Source organism: Meriones unguiculatus, chromosome 14, assembly GCF_030254825.1.
Source record: "Meriones unguiculatus strain TT.TT164.6M chromosome 14, Bangor_MerUng_6.1, whole genome shotgun sequence".
Lineage (NCBI taxonomy): Eukaryota > Metazoa > Chordata > Mammalia > Rodentia > Muridae > Meriones > Meriones unguiculatus.
This window is the reverse complement of record NC_083361.1, coordinates 36,319,476-36,343,760: the sequence shown is the minus strand read 5'-3', so window position 1 is coordinate 36,343,760 and position 24,285 is coordinate 36,319,476. Positions and strand designations below refer to the sequence as shown.

Sequence of the window (24,285 nt, the reverse complement as noted above, 5' to 3'; positions counted from 1 at the left end):
TGTTGCAGAAGCGGCCAATCAAAATACAGATTTATCGGCGCCGACTAAAACGTCAATAAAGAGCGCGGATAGCTCTGGGGAAGCGGATTTCTTAGAAACGTTCGTGAGAGGATACAAGCGGTGAGTGTGGTGAAGAAGGGAGGGTGGGAAGCCAAGATACTGGGTCTGTAGGAGAAAATGTTGTGGTCGACTTAAATCATAGCCTAAGTAATAATGAGCTATGAAGCGCTTTAAAACCAATATTCAGTACCTGCGTGGATCACAACATAACTTAATTTAGGCCGGAATGGGGCATGTGGGCCAGACAGGTGGAATGTGAGAGCTGAAGGCACGGTGAGGGAAATAGCCAGGTTATGCAAAGGGAAATGGTTGCTCAAAGACCCAGAGGTGTGGGGAGAAGTTGCCAGGTCAGGTGGTACCTGGAGGAGTGAACTGGAGATGTCCACCATGAACAAAACAAACTGTGGAGCCTGCATGCTGTTACAGGAACTGATGAAGAAACTTCAGGGGACTTGGGAGAAGGTGCTCCTTTTATTACTATGAAGGGACAGAGTCAAGGTGCAGTATTAAGGAACCCCGTTCTCACTTTCCTATAGGCCTTGGGATGTCTCTGGCAGATGAGCTCTTGGCTGACCTTGAGGAGGCAGCAGAAGAAGAGGAAGGAGGAAGCTATGGAGAAGAAGAGGAGGAGCCAGCAATTGAGGATGTCCAGGAGGAGACACAGCTGGATCTTTCTGGGGATTCAGTCAAGAGCATTGCCAAGCTATGGGATAGCAAGATGGTGAGGTGGTACTCTATAAGTGAATGTTCTTGGGAGGAGTGGTAGGAACAGCAATTCTTCTTTCTGAGAGCCCTAGTTTCTGACTATGCTCTCCTTCATCAGTTTGCTGAGATCATGATGAAGATTGAGGAGTATATCAGCAAGCAAGCTAAAGCTTCAGAAGGTACCACCTCACCCTCCCTTTCTTCTGTCTGTTCTTCTGACCTCATGGCTCTCTTGCTCCCTGTGCAACACTGAATGTCTCTCCCTCCTCAGCTTCCCCCAGAGCACTCACTCTATTTTCTGTTGGAGTTACTGACCCTTCGAAAACAAACTGCACTGTACCCAAGCATGTTGATGTGTGCTTATAATCTCACCATGTGGGAGACTGAGACAGGAGATGCATGAACGGCTTCAAGTCCATCCTGGGCTACACAGTGAGGTCAGATCAGCCTGGGTAAAATCTTGTCTCAAAAATATTTGCATACATGGAGTTGGAGAGATGGTTCAGAGTATCTGCTACTTTTCCAGAGGACTTGTATTTGGTTCTTAGCATCCACATGCTCATAACTATCTGTAACTCCAGTTCTTGGGGATCTGACACTTTCTGGTCTCCACAGGCATTACAGATACATTATGCACATCAGGCAACACACACACATAATATAAAAAATTTTAGCAGAAAGTGAGATGACACCTATGTTAAAAGAAAGAAAGAAAATATATACATGTTACTTTGTAAAACTGATAAGTCCTATGTGTTTCTTTTTGTGAGAGGAGTTATCTCTGGGTTCCCTGAACAATAGGCCTTTTCCACACCCACAGACCATGTATATGTATGTGTGTGTGTGTGTATATATATATATTCATATATTCTTAAATATGGAGACAGTCTCTCACTCTGTAGCCCAGACTGACCTGGAAGTCACTGGGTGGCCTACAATGGCCTTTAACTCTAACCCACCATCCTTCTTCTGCCTCCGGAGTGTGTAGACTATAGGCAGAAGCAACCATGCCCAGCCTACAGTCCTCACAGAAGAGACTGACTGTGTCCATGCATTAGGTCAGGGAAGAAGTGATACCCCAATTGGAATTTGAGAACTTGTGCCAGCCCTGGGGAAGGAGCAAGGCTCGTCTCAAGTCAGTGCGCCAGGGGTCTCAGAAAGGTTACAACTTCTACAGGACTCCAGTGTCAGGCTGAGGAACTTCCTACTCCATAAAGCCAAGAAAAGTCACAGAAAGTGACATTTCCTGATGTTGGGTCTGATGAGTCAGGCCTGTTCATATCAGATATCTATCTAATGGGGGAAATAGACACAAAGCATGGCTGGCAGAGGTGGCCCAATTCATGCAGAGAAGACATCTCATTCTAAAAGGGGAGGGAAGTGTCTTCATCACCCTTTCAGTTTTAATGACCTAAAGGAACACTTGAGGCCACATTATTCAATACCAATATAATTGTCTATGCATAAAATAGGGTTTTTAGAAACAGACTTAAGGAAGGAACAGTTCAGAGAAATGGAGCAGTACTTGTGAAGGGCAGGAGGAGTGAAACAGCTGTGGGTGCCCAGGAAGGCAAAAAGGATATGCTGTGGAGCTGATGAGTCAGCAGATCTCCCTGGAGTGACTCCTGTGCTGTGTGCACCAAGGCTACAGGTGTGGGGGACATGGACCTAGTACTTGTTCTTGTTGGGCCTCCATAAATATGGGAGACCTTGAGTGCCAGTGTGAGGATCTTGTCCATTAGCCTCAGGGCTTTGGAGAGCCATAGAGGGTTAGTTTTAGAGCAATAAGAGGTCAAGACCATATTGGCCCAGAGGATGGACTGTACAAGAAAGTTGAGAGGCCAGAATAAGGCTCCTGGGGAGGATTGCAAGCCCCTAGTGCGTGCTTCAGTCCCTTACCATCTGCCCCTCCTTTCTGATTCTATCCAGCCTCAGCCCCAGCCCCAGCTTTGTGACTTAAGAGGCATGGGTGTCCCTCTCCAATCTACACTCCTTCTTCTTCGTAGTGATGGGACCAGTTGAAGCAGCCCCTGAGTACCGAGTCATTGTGGATGCCAACAACCTGACTGTGGAGATAGAAAACGAGTTGAGTGAGTGATGGGAAGAGCCATGGCGACACCCTCGTCCTGTGCTCTTCACTCTTTCTCTGTGACCCAAACAGAAGAACAGGCATGAACCTGGGCCTCTTTTGTTTGCTTTTGCTGGGCAAAAACACTTCCCTGACTAGGTTCACCATCTGTAATAAGCTAATTTACATAAAGAGAAAATGCATTCTCCTTTAGCAACGTCTGAATAAGCAGAGCAGGGCTGGTGACACCCCCGCCTTTTTTTTTTTTTTTTTTTTAAGATTATTTATTTATACAGCACTCTGCCTGCATGTGTGCCTGCATGCCATCTCTCCAGGCCCCTGAAGACACTCTTTGACCCCCTTCATAGGCCAGGGTCTGCACCTGCTTCATGCTCCAGGGTGATTGTCTCACCTCCACATCCCTACCTGCAAATTTGGAGGGAAGATAAGGCATGGTTCTTTCCTTAAGGAAGCTGAAGGGGCTGGAGAGATGGCTCAGAGATTAAGAGCACTGGCTGTTCTTCCAAAGATCCTGAGTTCAAGTCCCAGCAACCACATGGTGGTTAATTACCATCTATAGTGATATCTAGTATCCTCTTCTGATGTGAAGGCACACATGTAGGCAGAACACTGTATAAATAATAAATATTTTTTTAAAAAAGGAAGTTGAAAATGCCACTTCCATTCATGTCTTGTAGAACTATGTAGAACAGACTCCCACCTGCACAAAGCACTGGGGACAGCCAGGAAATGTAGACTCCATGCTGGCACCAAACCATGGTTTGGGTTGTTTACTAGGGAGGTGGAAGTGGGTGATGGGATAGCAGCAGATCTGCCTCCCCCTCAGTGGACACCTGCCCTCCCTATCCCATTTAGACATTATCCACAAGTTCATCCGGGATAAGTACTCGAAGAGATTCCCTGAGCTAGAATCTTTGGTCCCCAATGCTCTGGATTACATCCGCACAGTCAAGGTGAGTGGAGAGGAGTCTGTTTCAGAAAGAACTGGGGCCTTGGATGTAGAAATAATGGAGAGCTATGAATGGGGCTCAGTGGGGAGGGGCAGATACTCTTGCTTCTTTCCTCCCCTTAGTTTTGTGGGAGGATCACTGCTGACACAGCCCTTGCCTCTGGCTGCAGTTGAACAGGTATCCTTTTAGCTGGGATCTGAAGGCTGACATCAGAGGCCACAGCTGAATAAGAGCTAAGACCCTGAGTGGGAACAATCAAGGAGGAAGTACAAAGGGGTAGGGAGAGGAGCTTGGACAAGTCAGAAAGGTCAGACAACATTAGACATGGAAGGGTTTGGCTCCTCTGGGAGAAGTGATGGGAGCAGGTGGAGGGGAAGAAGCAGGCAGGGTCCTGTGTCTGTGCAAGAGATCAGGATGGTGGCAGAGGAAGTCTGTCTCTAAACAAGAGTGTGTTCTTGAAGGCTTCTTTAGTGCAGTATGTCTTCCTTGGAGGCCATTTTGCCCAGGTTCTGGGTCAGCAGAGCAAGCAGCACTGATGCTTTAGGCAGTGAAGTTGTAAAACTGTAAAAGGCAAGAGAGGTTTCTAGTATATGAACCTTAGCTTTCCCAGCTTCCTCCAGGAGAGACTTGTGTTAGTGTTGGAGCAGAAGACCTAGTATCTTCTGGGTTTACTACAATTTTTCTCTCTCCTCCCTTTACCCCCCAGGAGCTGGGCAACAGCCTGGATAAGTGCAAAAACAATGAGAACCTCCAGCAGATTCTGACCAATGCTACTATCATGGTTGTCAGTGTCACTGCCTCCACCACCCAGGGGTATGTATGCTGTATGCTAAGGTGCTGCAAGCTTACCATTGGACAGCTAATAGCAGAGACCGGAAAGGGCAGAATGTGGTCATGGTCAGGGTATGCTGGCTGAGAACTATGGCCCCTAGGCTTATAGAATTTGGGATAGCCCCATAGCTACACAAACAAACATGCATACATAGGTGAGAAGGTGGGTGGAGCTGACCACCAGTTAGAAATGTCCCCAGCAGAACTGGAGTCTGCTCCCAACCCTCACCTGCTCCACAATTTAGGCAGCAGCTGTCGGATGAGGAGCTAGAGCGACTAGAGGAGGCCTGTGACATGGCACTGGAGCTGAATGCCTCCAAGCACCGCATTTATGAGTATGTGGAGTCCCGGATGTCCTTCATTGCACCCAACTTGTCCATCATCATTGGAGCATCCACAGCTGCCAAAATCATGGGTGAGGTCCCAGCTGGATCCCATGGGCTGGGTGTGTTGCTTTAGGGTTGCTTTAGAGATGTGGGGTTTGGCCTTAAGAGCTCTAATATATTCTCTGAAGACTGAAGTCAGCCAGCTTTGCAAATACACATAATAGAAGCATAGGAAACCCTTGTTTGGTTTGGTTTGGTTTTTTTTTCAAGACAGGGTTTCTCTGTGTAGCCTTGGATGTCCTGAACTTGTTTTGTAGACCATGCTGGCCTCTAACTCACATAGATCCACCTACCTCTGCCTGCCCAAGTGCTGGGGCATGTGCCACCACACCGGGCGTACAAACTATGCTAGTTTGAGTTGGCTCAAGCAGGTTGCACAGATGACAAGTCAGTCTCTTCCTGCCAGCAGGTCCATTTTGAACCTTGGAGCAGCCACAGAATACTAAAGACAGCTCTCAGACCCTTGGGCTTTCCTACTAGATGGGACAACAAATACTGCCATGTGCTATGCGCCTCTTCCCAGAAGATCCTATAGCTAGAGTTCTTCCCTTCCTTGCAGAGAGATGCTTGCAAAGAAAATATGGGAAAGCTACCATCTTTGTTCACTTAGCTTCAGTCTTGTGTCCCATGGGACAGGATGCTTATTCTCCTGAGGCTGCTGTTTCAGAGTTGACAAGTCTGAGACCAAGGTGCTATCAGACCTCTCCTGAAGCCTCTGCTTGGCTCAGACATGTCTTCTATGTCTTCATGCAGCTATGCCACTGTATCTCTCTCCTTATTTCCTTTTCTTAGAAGAATGCCAGTCAGATAGAATCAGAATCCATATGACCTCATTTTGCCTTAGCCATCTCCTTAAAGATTCTGTGTCCTGGGCCAGAAAGGTGGCTTAGCAGGTAAAAGTACTTGACACAAACCTGACAACCTGAGTGTAGTCCCCAAACCCACATAAAGGGGGAGAGAGCTGAGTCCCATAAGTGTCTTCTGATCTCCATGCACACACCCTACTCACACATAAAATAATAAAAATACTCCTCACCCCACCAAAGGAAAATAAAAAGATCCTATGTCCTGCTAGATGCAGTGGCTCATAACAGTAATCCCAGTATTTGGAAGGCTGAAGCAGAAGGATTGCTTTGAGTTTGAGGCCAGCCTTGGTTACAGAGTGAAATACTGTCTCAAACCAGCCAACAAATGAATGTGTAAGGTTGTCTTAGTCACTGTTCTATTGCTGTGAAGAGACACCTCAATTAAGGCAACTTATAAAAGAAAGCATTTAACTGGGGGCTTGCTTACTCTTTTAGAGGCTTAAGCCATTATCATCATGGCAGGGAGCATGGCAGCAGACAGGTGTGGCACTAGAGATGTAGCTGAGAGCTATATGATGATCCACAAGCACAGAAAGAAATTGGACCTGGCATGGGCTTTTGAAACCTGAAAGCCTACCCCCACTGACACACTTCTTCCAACAAGACCGCACCTCCTAATCCTTCTAATTGATCACTTCCCAGTGACTAAGCATTCTAATATATGAGCCTGTAGGGGGACATTCTTACACCACAAAGGTACATATGAGTTCCTGGCTGTGAGCCCTGTGTTCTTCTGATCTCACCTTTTGTTGCAGGTGTGGCCGGAGGCCTGACTAACCTCTCCAAGATGCCTGCCTGCAACATCATGCTTCTGGGAGCCCAACGCAAGACACTGTCTGGGTTCTCCTCTACCTCAGTGCTGCCCCACACTGGCTACATCTACCATAGTGACATTGTGCAGTCTCTGCCCCCAGTGAGTCCTTTACCTTGTCCCCTGTCCCCTGTCCCCAACCCCCATGCCTTACCTAGCTTGGCTGACAATAGCCCTCAGGCACCTGGATAATGAGGCAACATGGTTTAGAAGAGCAAGGACACCATTCTGTGACCACCACTTGGCAATGAAGATGGTTGGGTGGCTGGAAACTGGGAGCCTTGCAATTGGGCAGCTAGAAGCTGTTAGTGCATGAGCTCACAAATGTGAGACCTACCTACCAGAGCCTGCAGTATGGCTGACCCTAGATGAGAAATGACCATTGCGGTGCATGTTGCCTTTGCCTCTAGAGGTTCAGTTTCTTCCCTTTCTGTTGCTCCAGGATCTCCGGCGGAAGGCAGCCCGGCTTGTGGCTGCCAAGTGCACACTAGCAGCCCGTGTAGACAGCTTCCATGAGAGCACAGAAGGGAAGGTGAGGAGAGGAAGGCATCTGTCCCTGGGGCTTGGGTCTTTCTGTGGGAAGAAGCTACCCCAGAGAGCTCACTGGACTAACAGATGAATGTTTGCGTCTGCAACCCCAACTCAGGTTATCACCTCACTTCTGTGCAACAGATCACTGTAGGTGAAGTGGCTTCATATAAGAGTTTTCGAGGCCTGGAAGCTCATATCTTTAACATTAGTACTTGGGAAGAGGGGGGAAAGGCAGGATGATCACTAGTTTGAGGCAACCTGACCTATATAATGAGTTTCAGTGGGACCCTATCTTTGGAAAAAAAAAAAAAAAGCACAAGGTTGGAGATGTGGCTAAATCAGTTAGGTTCTTCCATGCAAGAGTGAGGACTTCAGTTCAGTTTTCAACATTGACATGGAAAAGCCAAAAACAAAATAAAAAAACAAAAAAGCCAAACAGACACAGTAGTACATGCCTATTACCCCAGTTCTGGGAAGGTGGAGACAGAAGGGTATCTGGAGCTTAGGGCCCTCTCAACCAAATCAGTAAGCTCCAGATTCAGTGAGAGACCCTATCTTAGGAAATAATGTGAGGAACCTGGGTGGTGGTGGTGGCGCATGCCATTAATCCCAGCACTTGGGAGGCAGAGCCAGGCTGATCTCTATGAGTTCAAGGCCAGCCTTGTCTACAGAGTGAGTTCCAGGACAGCCAGGGCTATAAAGAGAAACCTTGTCTCGGAAGAAAACAAACAACAAAACAAACAAAAAATTCAGTAAATGAGATGAAGAGTAAGTGAAGAAGCCATGTGCTATCAGTCTCTGGCCTTGTGTGTGCACACACATACACACTCTCACTGAACTAACATCAGGGTGTTAGTTGGGCTGTTCCTATTTGTAGGCTCCTGGGAAGAAATGTTCCTGCCCCTGTCAGCACCAGAGGCCACCAGCCAAGGCAGCATCTCCAGCCTCTCTGACTCTGCTGGTTTGGGGCCCCTTGTAGGATACTGACCATGCAAGGTACTGTCGCATCTCAGTCATTAACCTAGGCACATCTGCAAAGATCCTCTGCCAGGGGATCTGTAGGTACAGATTCTAGAGGCCAGGGCACCTGACACCAAAGCAGATCCCTGTGTTGAAGGGGCCAGTGTTTTGCCCACCACAGTAAGACCTGTTCTCAATTAGTAGAGAGATGATTCCAATAGTACCTCCTATTTTCCTGGGTGGGCTTAAGAAGTACTGAGTTGCTGCTATGTGCATTGCCCTGCTAGAAATTCCATCACAGCCCAGGTCAGGGGTTCAGTCTCTTTTGCCTTTTGTCGCTATCTAAACATGGCAGTACAGCAGGGACACATGTCAGATGTTTGCTTCCAGGCTTTTGTTTGCTTGCTTTTTGGTACTGGGACTGAATCTAGGACGGTACACATACTAGACAAGTGATCTACCACTGAGCTATATATCCTTAGCTCACCCCCACTTACAGCCCTTTTTAGACAGTTCTTATCTTTAGTCCAGGAAAACCCTGAAGAATTTTTGATCCTCCTGCCCCAGCATTCCTGATAGCTAGGATTGGAGTTTGGTGTTTTCTAGCTGGGACCAAAACAACTAGGTAGAAGGCTGGAAAAGTCTACAGTGGGTCCAGTAGTGCTGCGTGAATACCAGGGACAATAAGGGGAATTGAAAGAGCTTAGATTCTGACTCAGCTAGGATGTGAAGAAGAGCTTTGAGGAAGATTTAATGTGGGCCTGAATAAAGTTAGAGTTTGTTATGTGAATACTTGTGCTATCTATTCACTTGGAAGAGCGTTCTAAATAGAGGGACTAGTGAGTACAAAGAACCTGAGGCTAGAGTTTGGTAAACCCCAGCAGGGAAAGGAGCCTGGTGCACCCAGGAGCAGATAAGAGTAACCTCTGGGGCCTCTGGCTGCTGTGGGGACACTGAGAAGCCAGCTGCAATCTGTTCTGAGAGGCCGGGGGAATCTGTGGTATAAGATTGACGCAGAAGAGATGACATGTTGCCTGCGGACTAGGAACAGAGGGATTCTTCCTGGCCCATTTATGTTCAAAGGGCTCAGATGGAGGCAGTTATCCAGAGGGTGCTGAGCTTGGATGTGGAGGCTGAACCTGAATTCCAAGTTCAAGGGGCACCAGGCACTGAGAACCCACAGGAGAGCATTCCTGGCCCAAGAAGGAAGAACATGTCTTGGGGAGGGCATACTGTTGGGTGGACGGATACACAGTAGATGGGTTGATGATGCATAGACGTGTGGCTGCAGGGACAGTCTACACAGCAGACCACAGCTTCTCACCTCCCGGCCAGGTGGGCTATGAACTGAAGGATGAGATTGAGCGCAAGTTTGACAAGTGGCAGGAGCCACCACCTGTGAAGCAGGTGAAGCCCCTGCCTGCACCCCTTGATGGGCAGCGGAAGAAGCGAGGGGGCCGAAGGTAATGAGCTCTGGTGGGGATAGAAGTTTGGAAGGGAGGCTGGCATTTTCCCAGTCAATTCCCTACATCCTCTTGACACCCACCTGTCCTAGGTACCGCAAGATGAAGGAACGGCTAGGACTGACAGAGATCCGGAAGCAGGCCAACCGCATGAGCTTTGGAGAGGTCAGGCTCACTCCACAGTAGTAGTGGGACCTTGAAAGGTGTTCTCTCTGTAAATCCCGCTGCCATTTCTCTGTAATCCTGGAGCTACCCCAGCCTCCTCCTTCCTTCTTAGCCTCTCATCTCAAACCACCTTCTCCATGGTGATCTTTGAGGCTCTGAGCTGGCTGCCCTTCCACCCAGCTGCCCAGGCTGTACCTATATCTGGCCATCATCTGGGTGGTCCTGAGAGAATCTGCTTAGGTGTGGCCTCGGTAGTGCAGTTTATCCCAATTCTTGGCAGCCTAAATCTGAATGTAGGGAGAAACAGCCACTGTCTACTCAGGTCAGGAACCACAGGGTTCCCAGCTATACCCAAGCATAGTTAGGCTAGGCTCTTACAAGGTCATTCAGTGTAGTCAGTCTGTCTGAGTGGGTGCCCATGAGACTGGCTGATTGGAGACTCCCTGGGTTCTCAGTGGACTGTCCTAGGGGCCTGGCTGAATGTAGCCAGTTTCTTAATAGTAGGTCACTCTGCTCTTACCAGATTGAGGAGGATGCCTACCAAGAAGACCTGGGCTTTAGCCTGGGCCACTTGGGCAAGTCAGGCAGTGGGCGTGTGCGGCAGACACAGGTGAATGAGGCCACCAAGGCCAGGATCTCCAAGACACTGCAGGTATGGACTGGGTCCATGGAAATGGGAGGCAGGTAGAACATGGATGTCTGTAAGCCTGGATCACAGCCTTCCCCTTTTCCTACAGCGGACCTTACAGAAACAGAGTGTGGTGTATGGTGGGAAGTCGACAATTCGTGACCGCTCCTCAGGGACTGCCTCCAGTGTGGCCTTCACTCCCCTCCAGGTACCCACCCTCTTCTACCAGGCATGTGATAGGGTTGTTGTGGAGGCCTTGTTGATCCAGCACATGAATTACTTAGGCGTCCCCAGCGATACAGTAAGTGGCAATGGTGGACAGTTAGAGCTGTGACAAAGTCAGACCAACTTTGGGACTGAGCCTAGGATACTATCTATGTGTTCCAGATAACTCTCTGAGCTTCCCATTCTTTGCTTGGAGATAGCCCTGTTGTCAGAGTAATATCAAGGTGGACTTGAGTGTCACACCAGTCCATAGCATTGAGCAGCATTGAGCATCGTTTAGTAGTGTGAAGCAGAATGGCCTCAGGTTACTCACCACAGAGGTAGGCAAGTTTGTTCCATAATGTCACAAGGAACCGAAGAGCTCCCTAGGTTACCAGAGTGCCTACTGGGCACTGACTAGGTTCCAGGCTTCAGGCATAGAGACAAAGGAGACAAGCTTTGACTTTTGGGGAAGGGGTCATGGGTGGGAGAGAACAGATGAATGAGTCATGTGCACAATGGATTAGAAGGCTATAGGTGCCAGGGAGAAGTAGGAGTGAAAGGTGATGGGACCAGGGAAAGCTTAGCAAGAGAATTGAAAACATTCACTCAAATGCTGGCATTATCATCACTGTGATGGTGTGGGATTTTCAGAAAACTGTGGCTGGCCATGTCCATCAGGGACTCAGCTTCCTCATCCAGAACAAGACAGGAGTGGTAATTTTGGCATCACCTGAGGAAGTTAACAGTCCTGATATCCAAGCCTGGCCCCAGGCCCACTGGGACAAAATCCCTCAGACTGAGAAAGACTCTAGGCACTGTAAATAGTTCCATGTTCATAGGAGTGTCTGGGAGACTCTGACATGTCTGGTTTTCATACTAGAGGGAGGCCTGAGTCTCCCTGCCTCACCTGTCACCCTCTTCCTTCCCATCCCAGGGTCTGGAGATTGTGAACCCACAAGCAGCTGAGAAGAAGGTGGCAGAGGCCAACCAAAAGTATTTCTCTAGCATGGCTGAGTTCCTCAAGGTCAAGGGTGAGAAAAGTGGCACCATGTCCACCTGAAGGGGCCCACACCCAGGTGGCCACCCATTGGAAGGACATGGAGGACTGGAGCTTCTGAAGTGACAGACATCCAGCCAGGAAGTTGTGGTGGAGGCAGCCTGCCATGTTTTGTCCTTGGCCCAAGGCCACAGCATCCAAGGAAAAGGATGAAGAACCTAGGCCTGCCTTCCCAGCACCCATGCTGCTGCTGCCCCAAATGGGCAAAAAGGTCTTCCTCACATTCATCTTTTTTACTTACATGGGAAAAGGAAGTGCTTTTTTAGAAAGAGTACAATTAAATGCACAGTGTCAGGCTCTGACCAGAGGGTGTGATTATTTATGAAAGATCTAGAGGAGTCAGAGCTGTGGGGCTTCTAGTCCAAGTAGCATGGACCTAGCTCTCTTCTGCTGTTGACCTGGAATCTGTGTGTCTCTGACACCATCACCCTGCCCCTTGAGAACATCAGCCTCATGGCCAAACGGTATGGCCACCACAAAGCTCCTTGTTGGGCCTAGAGAATTACTGTTGTCTCTCAGGGTAGAAGCCTCCTGGATCCAAGGTACATCCACACTATGAAGCACCTAAAAGGCCTGGGAGGTGTGTGCAGAAAGCACCCAGCACTGGTTTCATGGTGGAACCTGTTTTAATTCATGTTCGGTGAGGGGTCCATGTCTGAGTCCTCAACAAGGGTGAGACAGGTGGGTACCCTGCCCTGGGAGGCACTAACTCTCAAGCAAAAGAAGTGCACACTACCCACTTGTGAACCAGGGCTCAGCCAAGGGAAAACAGAACAGTATGAATGGCCTTTGCTGTGCCATGAGTCTGTAGAAGGTGAGGGAGATGTCTGCTGGGCTCCAGTTTCTCTGCTTGAGTTTAGCTCTGTGGGTCTGAACATGGACCCAGCTGGTGAGGTCAGGGCTTCTCTTACTCATAATTTTAGCAGGTCTGTATTGGGCTTCCTAGTTCCCTCTCTCTAGGCCTTCATCTGCCTACCCATTCTATCTTGATTCCAGTCCCCTGTGGGTCTGCTGGGGGAAAGCCCTTGGTCCATCACTTCCTTTAGAATGCCTACAGTGTCCCTGGCCTGACTTGCATCTGCCATCGCCAGTGGTGAGTGGAATGGAATATGAAGATGTGAGTCTCAGAATTTAGCTGCAGAGTGCCTTGAGGGCTCTCTATACATGGTTTCTAGTCTTAGAATTTGACTCAGTTTTGGTAAGATAGAGCTTTAAAAAAATATGTATTTCAGCCAGTAATCCTAGATGCGCAGGAGAGTTCTAAGTTCAAAGCTGCTTGGGCTACACAGTGAATTCAAGGCCAGCATGGGCTGTAGGAAAAACCCTGAGTCAAAAAAAGAGAAAGAAAGAAAAATGAAAAATTTAAAGCTGGGGAGAGGTCTGACAAGATCTGGCAAGATAGCACTGTTGGTAAAGTGCTTTTCATAAAAGCATAGGAACCTTAGAAGGCAGACAGGCAGATCTTTGTGAGTCCAAGGACAACCATGGCTACACAGAAAAACCCTGTCTCGGGAAAACAAAAACAGCATAAGAACTTGAGTTCAATACTCAGCACCCATATAAAAAGGTCAGGCATGGTAGTATATATTTGCCATCCCAATGCTGAGGAGGTAGAGACAGGTGACATGGGCCTGGTGAGTGTGGCCTGTCTAAAAACCCTAACTAACAAAAAAATGAGCTGCTGAGACATGACAAGCACTTGCATGTACATCTGCACATAATACATTCATATGTGCACATACACTTCAAGGGGAGGGAGTTGGGTGGAGAGATGGCTCAGTGGTTAACACTGGCTGCTCTTCCAGAGGACCTGGTTTGATTCCCAGAATCCATATGGCAGCCCACAGTGCTTTTATACCTTCAATGCCAAAAGCTCTGACATCCTTTTCTGGTCTCCCTGGGCACTGACACAGTGTGGAGCACAGTATGCATGTAGACTGAGCACCCATACACAATAAAAGTTAAAGGGCCGGGAATACAGTACAGGGTGCTTGCCTATAGGTGTTAAGGCCCTGCCTCGAAACAAGTTTTAAAAAGGCTGCAAAGCTGGAACTTGGCGGTACATACCTGTAATCCCAGCACATGGGAAATGGAAGCAGGAGGACCAGGAATTCACAGTCATCCTCGGCTACAAAGTAATCCCAGGGGGCTGGAGAGATGGCTCAGCGGTTAAGAGCACTGACTGCTCTTTCAGAGATCCTGAGTTCAATTCCCAGCAACCACATGGTGGCTCATGACCATCTGTAATGGAATCTGATTTCCCCTTCTGGTGTGTGTGAAAACAGCATTCATATACATTAAATAAATAAATAAATAAACAAATAAATAAATAAATAAAAGAATCCTGCCAAAAAAGGTGAGAAGTGACTGGAAATAGTTGAATAGTAGGATGCTTCCCTAGCATGTGAAGCCCTGGGTTCCAATCTCCCTGCTGCGGGGGAGGGGGGGAGTGCATTTCCATGTGATATTTATGGTAGGGATTTAAGGACCATGCTTTGAGAAGAGCCTTTGATAAGCTTTTTACATTAGATGCACATTGGAATTATCTCAGGGGAAGAATCAAAACTGGTTCCCAACTCCGAAGGTTAATGCAATTGTTCTAGCATAAGCTTAAGTATCTGGATTCTAACACCCCCCCCGCCCCCCCCCCCCCGTGATTCTAAACTGCCACTAAGCCTGGGAATCATTACTGTGTTCTTAGGACCATCAGCATGCCCTGAGAGCTTGTTAGAAAAAGCAAAATTGGGGACCACCTGGATAACCTGCATTCTACAAGTCAGCAAGAGGTTTCTGATAAGTCTAGAAGCAGTTTCACATTCAGAGCCCACATGAAGTAGCAAAGCTATACATGAAAAACAAACTCTAAAGTGTATGATAAGGGCTGTTAGAAAAATATAGACAAACACAGGTCCCTAAGGTATTACTCTCTTAAATCTCTGTGGCCCTAAGAATATACATTTTAAAAAATTGTGTAAATGTGTGAGCATAAGTGCACCAGCAGATGCCAGATAAGGAAGTCCGATCTGGAACTGGAGTTACAAGCATGTGAACTATCGTGTGGGTTCTGGGAACAGAAGCATGGGTCCTGGTAGGAAAGTGTTCTTAACTGCTGAGCCACCTCCCCAGCCAAATAATACACTGTTTTCTAAGCCATTTTTCCCTCTCTTGCTTCATGCCATTCTGATGAGGTGCGATGCATGTTGCACATTTGTACAAGGAACTTTTATTCGACAGCTAAAGTCTCGGAGGCTGACTATCTCATCTGCTAACCTAGGCCTAGTCCTGGAAGCTTCTAGCCTCTGTACAATCTGACCGTAGGCCTAGAGTGTTTTCAGCCTCTGAGACTTACTGCTTAATAAGCTCACCCTTGTTCTGAGCTCATAGTTGGCTCATTCAATTCAGCTGTTCTGGCTCAAACTCCTCTCCCAGCTAACTTACTCAGTCTAGCGTTTCTCTTGGCCTTTCAATTGCTCTGCTTGGCCTCAACCTAACTCCAGCAACCTTTTCTAATCTTCTGGCTCTTTTTCATTCTCTGGCTCATTCCGCCTTCACCTGTGTCTAGCTTGTTCTGTCTTCAGCCTATCTTTGTATCTCTGCCCTGGTAAAACTGCTTGCTCTCGCTCTCTACATTGCTCCTTAAGTAGCTTCCTTTTCCTCTCCTTCTGGAGCACATCCTATTCTCTCAAATCTCTGTAATTTGTCACTTTTTCTGCCACTCAAACATCCCTTTCAAACATGGGTGCTTCCTTCTACAAACTAATTTTACCTCCATTGTTTGGGATTAAAGGCATGTACCACCACACCTGGTCCTGAGCTTTACCTAAAACTTGCTCTATACCAGGCTGGCCTTGAACTCAGATCTGCTTGCCTCTATTTTTTGGATTAAAGGCGTGTCTGTTTTTCAGCTGGATCACACAGACCTAGAAAGTCTTCGGATGTGATATCTTGCCAGAACAGCTATGTTCTGAATTTAAATTCCTCTACACACGTTCTCTTCAAGTTTGGATTTATCTTATTTTCCATCACCTAGCAGGCAGAGATAGGTCTGGCTTCCCAATTCCTATAAACGTGGTGCTCAACATAAGGCATTGCTCAGACTACTAATTCAAGTACAACTGCATCTACTAATTCAGCAAAAGATTACGGAGTGCTTTATGAGTGCTAACCACTGAGAAATCCGAAGAGGGAGACACAAATAAGCATAAAAAGGGCAGGAGTCGAACAGAATTAAACCGAAGAGGCTGACCTAAGCACTGTGGAAGGGTGGTCCGAGAAGTTTACTCCCTAACAAGCATAACAGCTCAATGAGTAGCCATTCAGATGTAACCGATAGGGTAAAAAGCGCAGTTTCTTCTGCAGCAGCCAGCATCTACAATACCAAAGAAACGGAGCTAACAGGAGAGCGCCCATGTTCCGCTTACTTAACCAGACAGGACAGTTCCATGTTCTGTGTCTTAGTTAAATTCTATATATCCCTGATTCTGCCTTTCCTTCCGCCCAGAAAACACCGAGATTTAAAAATACTCCGAGCAGAAGTACTAGGAGAACGGCTGTGAGGATCAGAAAACATCCTGGACGGCAGGCAAAGGAAGGATGCTCGGAGAACCACACCTGTAGGCAGCTCCCTCCGTTAATAGCTACCCTATTGGCCAAAATGAGATGAGAATGCCCAGGGAAGGGGAGGGGCCTTTTGCCTAGCTCCTCCCCTAAGCCTGGCGGCTCTTTTGATTGGCAGATGACTTCCCCGCAACCCACCGGCCCCGAAGCACCTGTTTGTTTCCCACTAGGTGAGCGGCCCACTCTCCATGCCTTCTGTCGTTTTCCCCTACCCATTTTCATGATCAACCAATGAGTTCAGGGCAGAGGTATCGCAACCAATTACAGCCGCCTTTAAACTTGACGAACAACTTCCCGCCCCTCTGCTTGACTCCTCCCCGCGGCCAATTGATTTAGGAGAAGGGGGCGGACACACCCAATCAAAACGACACAAGCCTCCTGATTGACACCCAGGCCCTCGCGCTGGCGTGTTGTGCTCTGAGGAGGGGAGGAGGAGGAGGAGCCGGGAAAGAAAAACCCGAGCCAATCCAAGTAAGCTGAGCGGGAGGCCAATCGAACGCCGCGCCCTGCAGAGATCAGCCAATCCTAGAGAGGGGGCCGGCCTCATCTTCGCTAGGAACCAATGGGGCGCGCCCGACGACGCAGAGCGACGTGCTGCGGGAGCAATGACGGACCTTTATTCGGGGCTCGGGGGCGGGCCGGCGCCAGAGACGAGAAGAGAGGAGGGGAGGCCTCCTCCGCCGCCGCCATCTTGGACCGGGCCCGTTCAGCTTCCGTGGAGCCGTCGGCAGCCGCCGCCGGGCCTTCCCTCGATCCCCGAATTCCCTACTCGGTCGTCTAGAACAACCCCGGGCCCACTTCCTCTATCAACAACCTAACCCCACTTCCGGCTTTCGCGCCCTCTTATCGCGATAGCGCCCGGGCTCGGGGCGCGAGGAAAGAGGAAAAAAAAAAAAAAAAAAAAAAAAAAGGCGGCGGGCGGGCGCTCGCCTCTCTCCCCCTCCTCGCTTGTCGCGATTCGCTCCGCAGCGGCGGCGCCAGCTCCTGCGGTGAGAGCGTCAGGCTCGACTGGGCCGGACCCCTTCCCCTCTTCCCTCAGCGCCGTCCGGCGGACTTCCCGCTCCGCGACCCCGCCGCCTGTCGCGACACGGCCTCAGCTCCCGCCGGGCCCTGGCCCTGTCCTGGCCGCGCGCTCGGGCCCGGCTGCGGCTCGGGCGGGCGGGCGGGCGGGCGGGCGGGGACCCTCTCCTCCACTTTCAGTCCTTCCGTGTCCGACTCCCGCGTGGCAGCGCGCCGGCCCCGGGTGCGAGCGAGGTGCCTGCCTTCCTCCGCGTCTGGTGGCTGGGCTTGGAGCGATGGGCGCGCGGCGGCCGGGGAGGGGTCTTTCTGCTGTGGGTGTGGGGGTCCCTCCTGCAGTCGTGCCCTCCCCGGGAGCTCCTTTTGGGAGCGTTGCCTCAGTGCACCCGAATGCTCCAGCTTGTTGGTGTCTTGATAGGGGGAAGCTTCTTTGGAAGAGATGGATCTTGTGGAGGAAAAAGTCCCCAAGACCCGAGGGTGCAGTTCCCGTTGTGAGTTGGAGCCTAAGCCAAAGTTTCCACCTTTTTCTCATAGCTCTGGCAGTGAAGTCTCCTAGATGTCCCACTCGACCAATCTTCTTTTAAGGAAGCCTTTTTTTCTTTTTCTTTTTAACACTCCCACTCCAAACCTTAGATTCAGGACTGTCCACAGTATTGCTCACTTCCTAGCTTCACATCTATATATCTTTGAGAGTGGGGTATCAGTGGCCTCTAGCTTTGGGGGGGATGCAAACTCCGTTTACATGCAAGCTATCTGCCTCCATGGATTCGGCTTCCTAGTGATGTCAAGTCTACTGATACTGTGTGGTGAGGCCAGTTTAGCTTTCTTGGGTCTGTGGTTGGAATGTGAGCTTCTATTGGGGCAGTTCAAGCATCTTTTCTCAACAGCTGCTTCTCAGTTCTGGGGCTGTCATCTCCTCAGGAGTAGCTCTGCCTTTTTGTCAAGGGTTTTTCTCTCTGTCTTCCCTTTCTCCCCTCATCACATGGATTGTTTTCTCTCTGCATTTCCATTCTCATCTACCCAGCCCGTGTGTATGTGATCTCCCATAATTGACATTCACTGGATTGAAGGAAGCGTTCCAGAGCTAGAGTGGTCCATCTCACCCCCTGTCACCTTGTAGGCGTGCAAGCATTCCTCGCCTTTGTTGTGTTGTCTTTGTGGGGTAAAAATGTTCCTGCCTTTTTTGTTGTTGGCATCATCCCTTATCTAGCATTTGAGGTGGCCACACCCCCCTGTGTACCCACTTTGATGTTAGGTACTCTTGGGTGAGAGTGGCCTTGGCTAGTGAGACTCCTTTGGTTTTTCTATGGGTCTAAAGTGAAGGTTCCCTGTGCAATGTCTGAGGCTTGGGAGAAAGATCACTGTTGGCATTTTGCTTGGGACTAAAGATACTTAGGGATGACTTCCGAAGGTGTGGGTTTCCCTTTCCCTACCTTTGGTGTTGGACCTCTCTACCTCTGACCAGGATCTACATTATTCACCTCACAGAACCCCCATGTGGTGGTGCCAGCATCCTCCACTGGGTTCAAGTTCACCTCCCGTGCTGCTTGCCACCATCCTGGCTTTAGCGCCTTATATTGTCTATGCTCCAGGATGCTGGTGGGGCCACTCTGCAGTACCAGCTGCAGGATTAAAGTTATGCTCATCGAGTCTCTGGATGACAGTCGTGGCACCTGTGGTGGAAAGGTCTGTATATTATTTTGTTATTGGCTCCTGCTGTGAGTCCAGATTTGAGGATTTGCCACAGCCTTAGAGGATCCTAATGATTGAACCATTACCTGCGTCAAGAGGCTAGCTTCCTCCATGCTGTTTGAGACCCTCTCATCATCTGTGTATATGTTCTCAGGGTAGGTGCTTGCCTACCTCCAAAGGGCCCTGTGGTGATGGCCTTCTCTTAGAGAAGGTCTTGGAAAATGGGATGGGCAGTCTTCTGTGGTGGCACCTCTACTTTGAGGTTCTAGAGCCACTCTGTCTGCTGAGCTTCTGAGCTGTGTACACCTTCTTGGTGTGGAGTGTTTTCTTGTGGAGAGATGATATTGCCTTCACTCTAGCTGAGGCTCCAACCTCTAGAGCACAAAATTTGGGTCTATGGACCTTGTCCTACTCTGTGGAGCAGCCTTTTGCCAGTCAGATATGGCCTTCTCTAATCACAATTTTCCCCGCTTAGATGGCTAAAGTATGACACCTGCTTTTTTTTTTTTAACCTTTTAAAATTATTCTTAGTCTGTGTATTTTGCCTGCATGCATGTAAGTACACTGCCTGTGTGCTGTACCTGAGAAGGCTATTGGTTCCTCTGGAACTAGGGTTATAGCTAGAGAGTTGTGATCTGTGATATGAGTGCTGGGAGCTGAACCTGTATTGTCCACAGAGCAACAAGTGCTCTTTAACTTCTGAGTCATCTTCTGCCCCTAATTTATTTATTTACATGTATGTATGTATGTATATATGTATTTGAAGCTTTCTTTGTTTTGTTTTTGTATGTGTGTGCATGCCCTGGCAGAAACGTGGAGATCAGAGAAAAACTTTAAGAAGTTGATTCTTTGCTTTCACTGTTTGGCCCCAGGGTTTGAATCCAGTTTTCATAGGAAGCACCTTTACCTACTCAGCCATCTCACTGGCCCTTAATTATTTTTTGTTACATTTATTTGTTTTTTTTTTTTGAGACTGTTTAGTCCTGGATGGCCTGGAACTCAGAGATTTGCCTGCCTCTGCCTCCTGAGTACTGGGATTGAAGGTATACCCCACCAACCCTGACCCAACATTTTTCTATTTACTTATATATCAGTTTATGTGGTAAGTGTTTTGAACACCCACATGTGCCTGCTCTTGCACAGGTACACGTGCAGGCAGCATACATGTTTGAAGATAGAGGATATCTTGGTTCTCTCTACCATGTGAATCCTGGAGATTGAACTTAGAATGTTAGGCTTGGTAGCAAGAAACTATTCTGGGCCTCCTCACTGGCCCTTTGTTGTCCCTGTTCTTTGGCACCTTGCTTCTGGCCCCTTTAGGATCTCTGTCATTTTTTTTTTTTTCCTGCCATAGTATTATCCTCTCATTGCAGGATAGTACCACATTTTCCCCTATGTGCAGTCGCAACTATTTTACTCTGGAATTACAGTAGAGCCTCGTTTCCTTAAGGCTGGAATGCCTTGTCCAGGTTCCAGTGGCTTCCCAGAACTTTCCTGCAGGCTCTTGGGACAGAGTGGGTGCTGTAAGCTCTTGTTTAACATTCCTTCCTTCCCTGGTGTAAAACAAAAATGCTGTTGATGGATATGAGAACCAAGACTCACCCCTGGTCAAGATTTCAAACACCCCCTGCTGGTGTCCAGGCACAGTCTCTGGACCAGAGGTGCCTGTTCCACTTGAGTCTCCTGTGGGGCTCTTTGCTGAGTCCTTTTGCTGCTTCATCATCTTGAATATTCCTGGTGTGTAATGTGTTAGCTAATCCTTAGGTGAAAGTGTTGCTCTCTCTTTTTCTCTTTCTCTCTCTCTCTCTCTCTCTCTTTTGATAGGTCCTTTGCTGAAGAGATTTAAGTTCCAGAGTCTGAGGTGTCACCCATACCTACCTCCCCACAGAGTGGGACCCTACAGAGTTAATTTTAAAATTCCTTGCAGAGGAAGTACCAGCCCCATCCACTTGAGGCCTCTTTTTCTAAATCTCCTTAATGCAGTGTCCCATGTGGTGGCTGCTAGCCATCTGTGATTAATACAAGTGAAAAAACTGAGCCAAGCATGACGGTACACTCCTGTAACCTCAGCATTTGGGAGGACAAGGTAGGAATGTGAGTTCAAAGCCATCCTGAGCTATATACTAAGACCCTATTTTGGAAAAGGAAAGATTTCATTTTTTTCATGGCAGTGGTTGTAGTACATTAGGTTGCCATCAGACTGTGCACTTTGAAACATTTCCTACATTGCACCTTCTGTTAAGATTGCCCTGGGTATTCCTTTCCTTGGTAGTAAGGACCCTCAGTCTGGCTCTTCTCTAGGTTGAAACTTTTGGTCCTGGGAATAGGGCTGTTTACACTGGGGCACCCCTGCCCTGTGTTGGTCTAGTTCTCAGAGCCTTGCTTTTTAGTGTACCCACAGGGGAACAGAACAGCTTCTGCTAGAGGTCAGAAATCCTTGTAGTATGACCCTCCTGTCCAGGTTCTATTTCACTGTCAGGTTGTGGATTTCTTGGCCTACAGTCCTCCCCTTGGTCCTTTGTCCTCAGGCCCCCCTGAGTTAAACTCCTCTTCTTTCAGAATAAAAGTAGTCGCCTCTGTAAATTTTGGTTTCTGCCCTGATGGGTTCATGTTCCTGAGTTTAAGTTGCCAGTCTATCTGTTATGGAATTCTTCCATGTGTGCAGGTTTCCTCTCTCACAGCTAAGGGACGTCTTCGCTTCCTTGTCTTTGTAAGATTTCTATCTTCTCTCAGCCCTCTTTGAGGTGTCCAAGTTTCTGTAACCATTGTTAAGTGTCAGGCTCTTCTGGTCAGAAGCATTTTCTGTCTGGGGTTCCAGGATTCTGTTGTGGAATACATTTCTGAGAAGTGTAAGACCCTCTTGTTTGATATCCTGGCCTGTCGTGTATGGATGGGTGCAGGTCTTCATAGTTGCAGAAGTCCCCTGTCATTCTTCCCCTTCAGCTCACACCTAAATACATAGGCTTTTAGCCTTTCCAGGAGCCGCCAGCCTCTTGTCTTCCCTGACTTGCCTGGAGTAGAGATTAGTCACCTCTACTCTCAACCTTTCTGTTGAGAAAGCACCATTTCTAGGGTAACGCCTCCATCCCAGCAGTTCTGTGTGCTGCATGTGCTCTAGTGTCATCAGAGAACAGATACTCCATACTTTTAGACATTTTCTACTTCCCAAGTCAGAGGCCCACAAATAAGATGCAGAATTCTTTTTTTTCTTTAATTTATTTTTATTTTATATACATTGGTGTTTGACTGCATGTATGTTTATATGAGGGTGTTGGATCCCCTGGAACAGGAGTTACAGACAGTTGGGAGCTGCCGTGAGGGTGGTGGGAATTGAACCTGAGTCCTGGAAGAGCAGTCAGTGCTCTTAACCATTAAGCCATCTCTCCAGTCCATGATACAGTATTCTTTGCTCAAATAGTTTCCCAGAATTCATTCTGCTAGTCTCTGTGCTGGGCAGTTGAAGGGATGTAAGAATAGGCTAGATCTCTCTTGTCATCTAGCTGGGGATGTAGCTGGCTGAAAGAGTGCTTGCATGTGCAAGGCCCTAAAGAGTGCTTGCATGTGCAAGGCCCTGAGTTCATCAGGTGGGGAAGAGGACAAGTAAATGTTTCTTCCCTCTACCATCATACCTATCCCGTGATTCTCACCCAAATCCATGTCTGTAAATTTGGACCAGCCAAGGAATAGATGTTAAGTCCTTCCTAATTTTTCCCAACAGCGTCCGTTTTTAAGAGAGTATGAAGAGAGTGCGTCTGTAGGGCAGGGAAGATGGCGGACAAGCGCAAACTCCAAGGTAGTAGACTGTCTAGTGTTCATGTGGCCACGTGCCCTTCTATGAATTTCTCTGGATATTAACTGCCTTGGCAGGATCTTAACAGTCTTCTTCCTTGGCCAGGTGAGATTGATCGCTGCCTCAAGAAGGTGTCCGAAGGCGTGGAGCAGTTTGAAGATATTTGGCAAAAGGTACAGGGCCTGGGAACCTCAAAATCTGGGTCTGTGGGGAGAAGAATCAAGAAGTTTAGAGTCTTGGGGTGTTGACCAGGGAAGCATCTCTGAGATTGACTGTGGGGAGGGGGTCCTAGATTTCCCAGCCAAGGAAGAAAGAGACTGGACCTTTACTGCTATGGCGAGTTCTGGGCAGCCACTCTCACATTGACTGCTGAATTCTTCATCCCTCAGCTCCACAATGCAGCCAACGCGAACCAGAAAGAAAAGTATGAGGCTGACCTAAAGAAGGAGATTAAGAAGCTACAAGTGAGGGGGCTGGGGTTGGACTCCTGTGTCCTATGGGAGGAGGGATGGGGAGAGTGGACTGCCGGGTCCCAGGGAGAAGAGGACACTGAGGGCCCCAGTTCCGCAGGTCTGCAGCCTAATTTCCTTGCTGTTTCTCCATTCAGCGGCTGAGGGACCAGATCAAGACATGGGTAGCATCCAATGAGATCAAGGACAAAAGGCAGCTTATCGAAAACCGCAAGCTCATAGAAACGGTAGGAAACCAGAGCCTCGGTTTTTCTGGGGTGGGGATATGGTCAGGCTTCTGGAACCCTAGAAGGCAGAGGTGGAGCAGCCACTACAGAGTTCTAGGAGGAGTAATGTCTCTACAACTAAGGGAAGGGCAGAGCTGAGGGCTCAGTCTGAGAGATAAGGTCCCCAGGCTGTTTGCAGCATTGCTAGCCCTTATAGCACCTGTCCCATCTTTAAAAGCTCTCCACCCACTGTACTCTTCACAGCAAATGGAACGGTTCAAAGTTGTGGAACGAGAGACCAAAACCAAAGCTTATAGCAAGGAGGGCCTGGGTCTGGCTCAGAAGGTGGACCCTGCCCAGAAGGAGAAGGAAGAGGTTGGCCAGTGGCTCACGGTGAGTTGTGATAGAGAAGGAAGTGAGCACATGGACCCAGACTTAAGTATATATCAGGGACTTAAGGACAAACCCCTCTTCCCTTCTCTTCCCCCAGAACACCATTGACACCCTAAATATGCAGGTGGACCAGTTTGAGAGTGAGGTGGAGTCACTGTCAGTACAGACACGCAAGAAGAAGGGCGACAAGGATGTGAGTGGGGGGCACCGTCATCCATAGGATAGGGGTGGGTGTGACCTGTGAACAGGGACCATCTCGAGGCTCATAGGACCCTGGTTCTGGGTGTCCAAGACACACTTGGAGTAGAGATTGGAGAGGTAGGATGAGGCAGCCGGGCTGGCTGAGTGATGTGGTATAGGGAGGTGAGATGGGATATCTGGGTAGATGGTG

At 48.5% G+C, this 24,285-nt stretch overlaps 2 protein-coding genes across 10 annotated transcripts in view; both read left to right on the top strand.

Moving 5' to 3' along the window:
- On the top strand, positions 1–12,011 carry Prpf31 (pre-mRNA processing factor 31). 2 transcript variants are annotated; one of them, XM_021649521.2, is made up of 14 exons: positions 1–120; positions 597–781; positions 884–944; positions 2,772–2,855; positions 3,710–3,807; positions 4,511–4,617; positions 4,881–5,050; positions 6,643–6,800; positions 7,141–7,230; positions 9,525–9,652; positions 9,745–9,817; positions 10,341–10,469; positions 10,555–10,653; positions 11,587–12,011. In XM_021649521.2, the coding sequence occupies exons 2-14, from the start codon at positions 605–607 to the stop codon at positions 11,710–11,712; spliced, it is 1,500 nt and encodes a 499-aa protein (XP_021505196.1). In that variant the 5' UTR covers positions 1–120; positions 597–604; the 3' UTR covers positions 11,713–12,011. The 2 variants fall into 2 exon arrangements, with proteins under 2 accessions (XP_021505196.1, XP_060223176.1); XM_060367193.1 differs by lacking the exon at positions 1–120 and having other exon boundaries at positions 718–781; positions 2,695–2,855.
- A 4,964-nt stretch (positions 12,012–16,975) lies between these two features.
- The window catches only part of Cnot3 (CCR4-NOT transcription complex subunit 3), a 15,949-nt gene continuing 8,639 nt past the window's right edge, over positions 16,976–24,285 (top strand). The window contains exons 1-7 of one of the 8 annotated variants that reach the window (XM_021649534.2): positions 16,976–17,315; positions 22,754–22,828; positions 22,931–22,998; positions 23,215–23,289; positions 23,433–23,522; positions 23,766–23,894; positions 23,992–24,087. In XM_021649534.2, coding sequence (XP_021505209.1) covers positions 22,804–22,828; positions 22,931–22,998; positions 23,215–23,289; positions 23,433–23,522; positions 23,766–23,894; positions 23,992–24,087 — 483 coding nt within the window. In that variant the 5' untranslated portion in view covers positions 16,976–17,315; positions 22,754–22,803. Of the gene's footprint in view, positions 17,316–17,780; positions 17,835–17,878; positions 21,122–22,753; positions 22,829–22,930; positions 22,999–23,117; positions 23,290–23,432; positions 23,523–23,765; positions 23,895–23,991; positions 24,088–24,285 lie in introns of those variants that run through there. The other 7 variants (XM_021649539.2, XM_060367191.1, XR_009585513.1 and 4 more) reach the window with 7 other exon arrangements.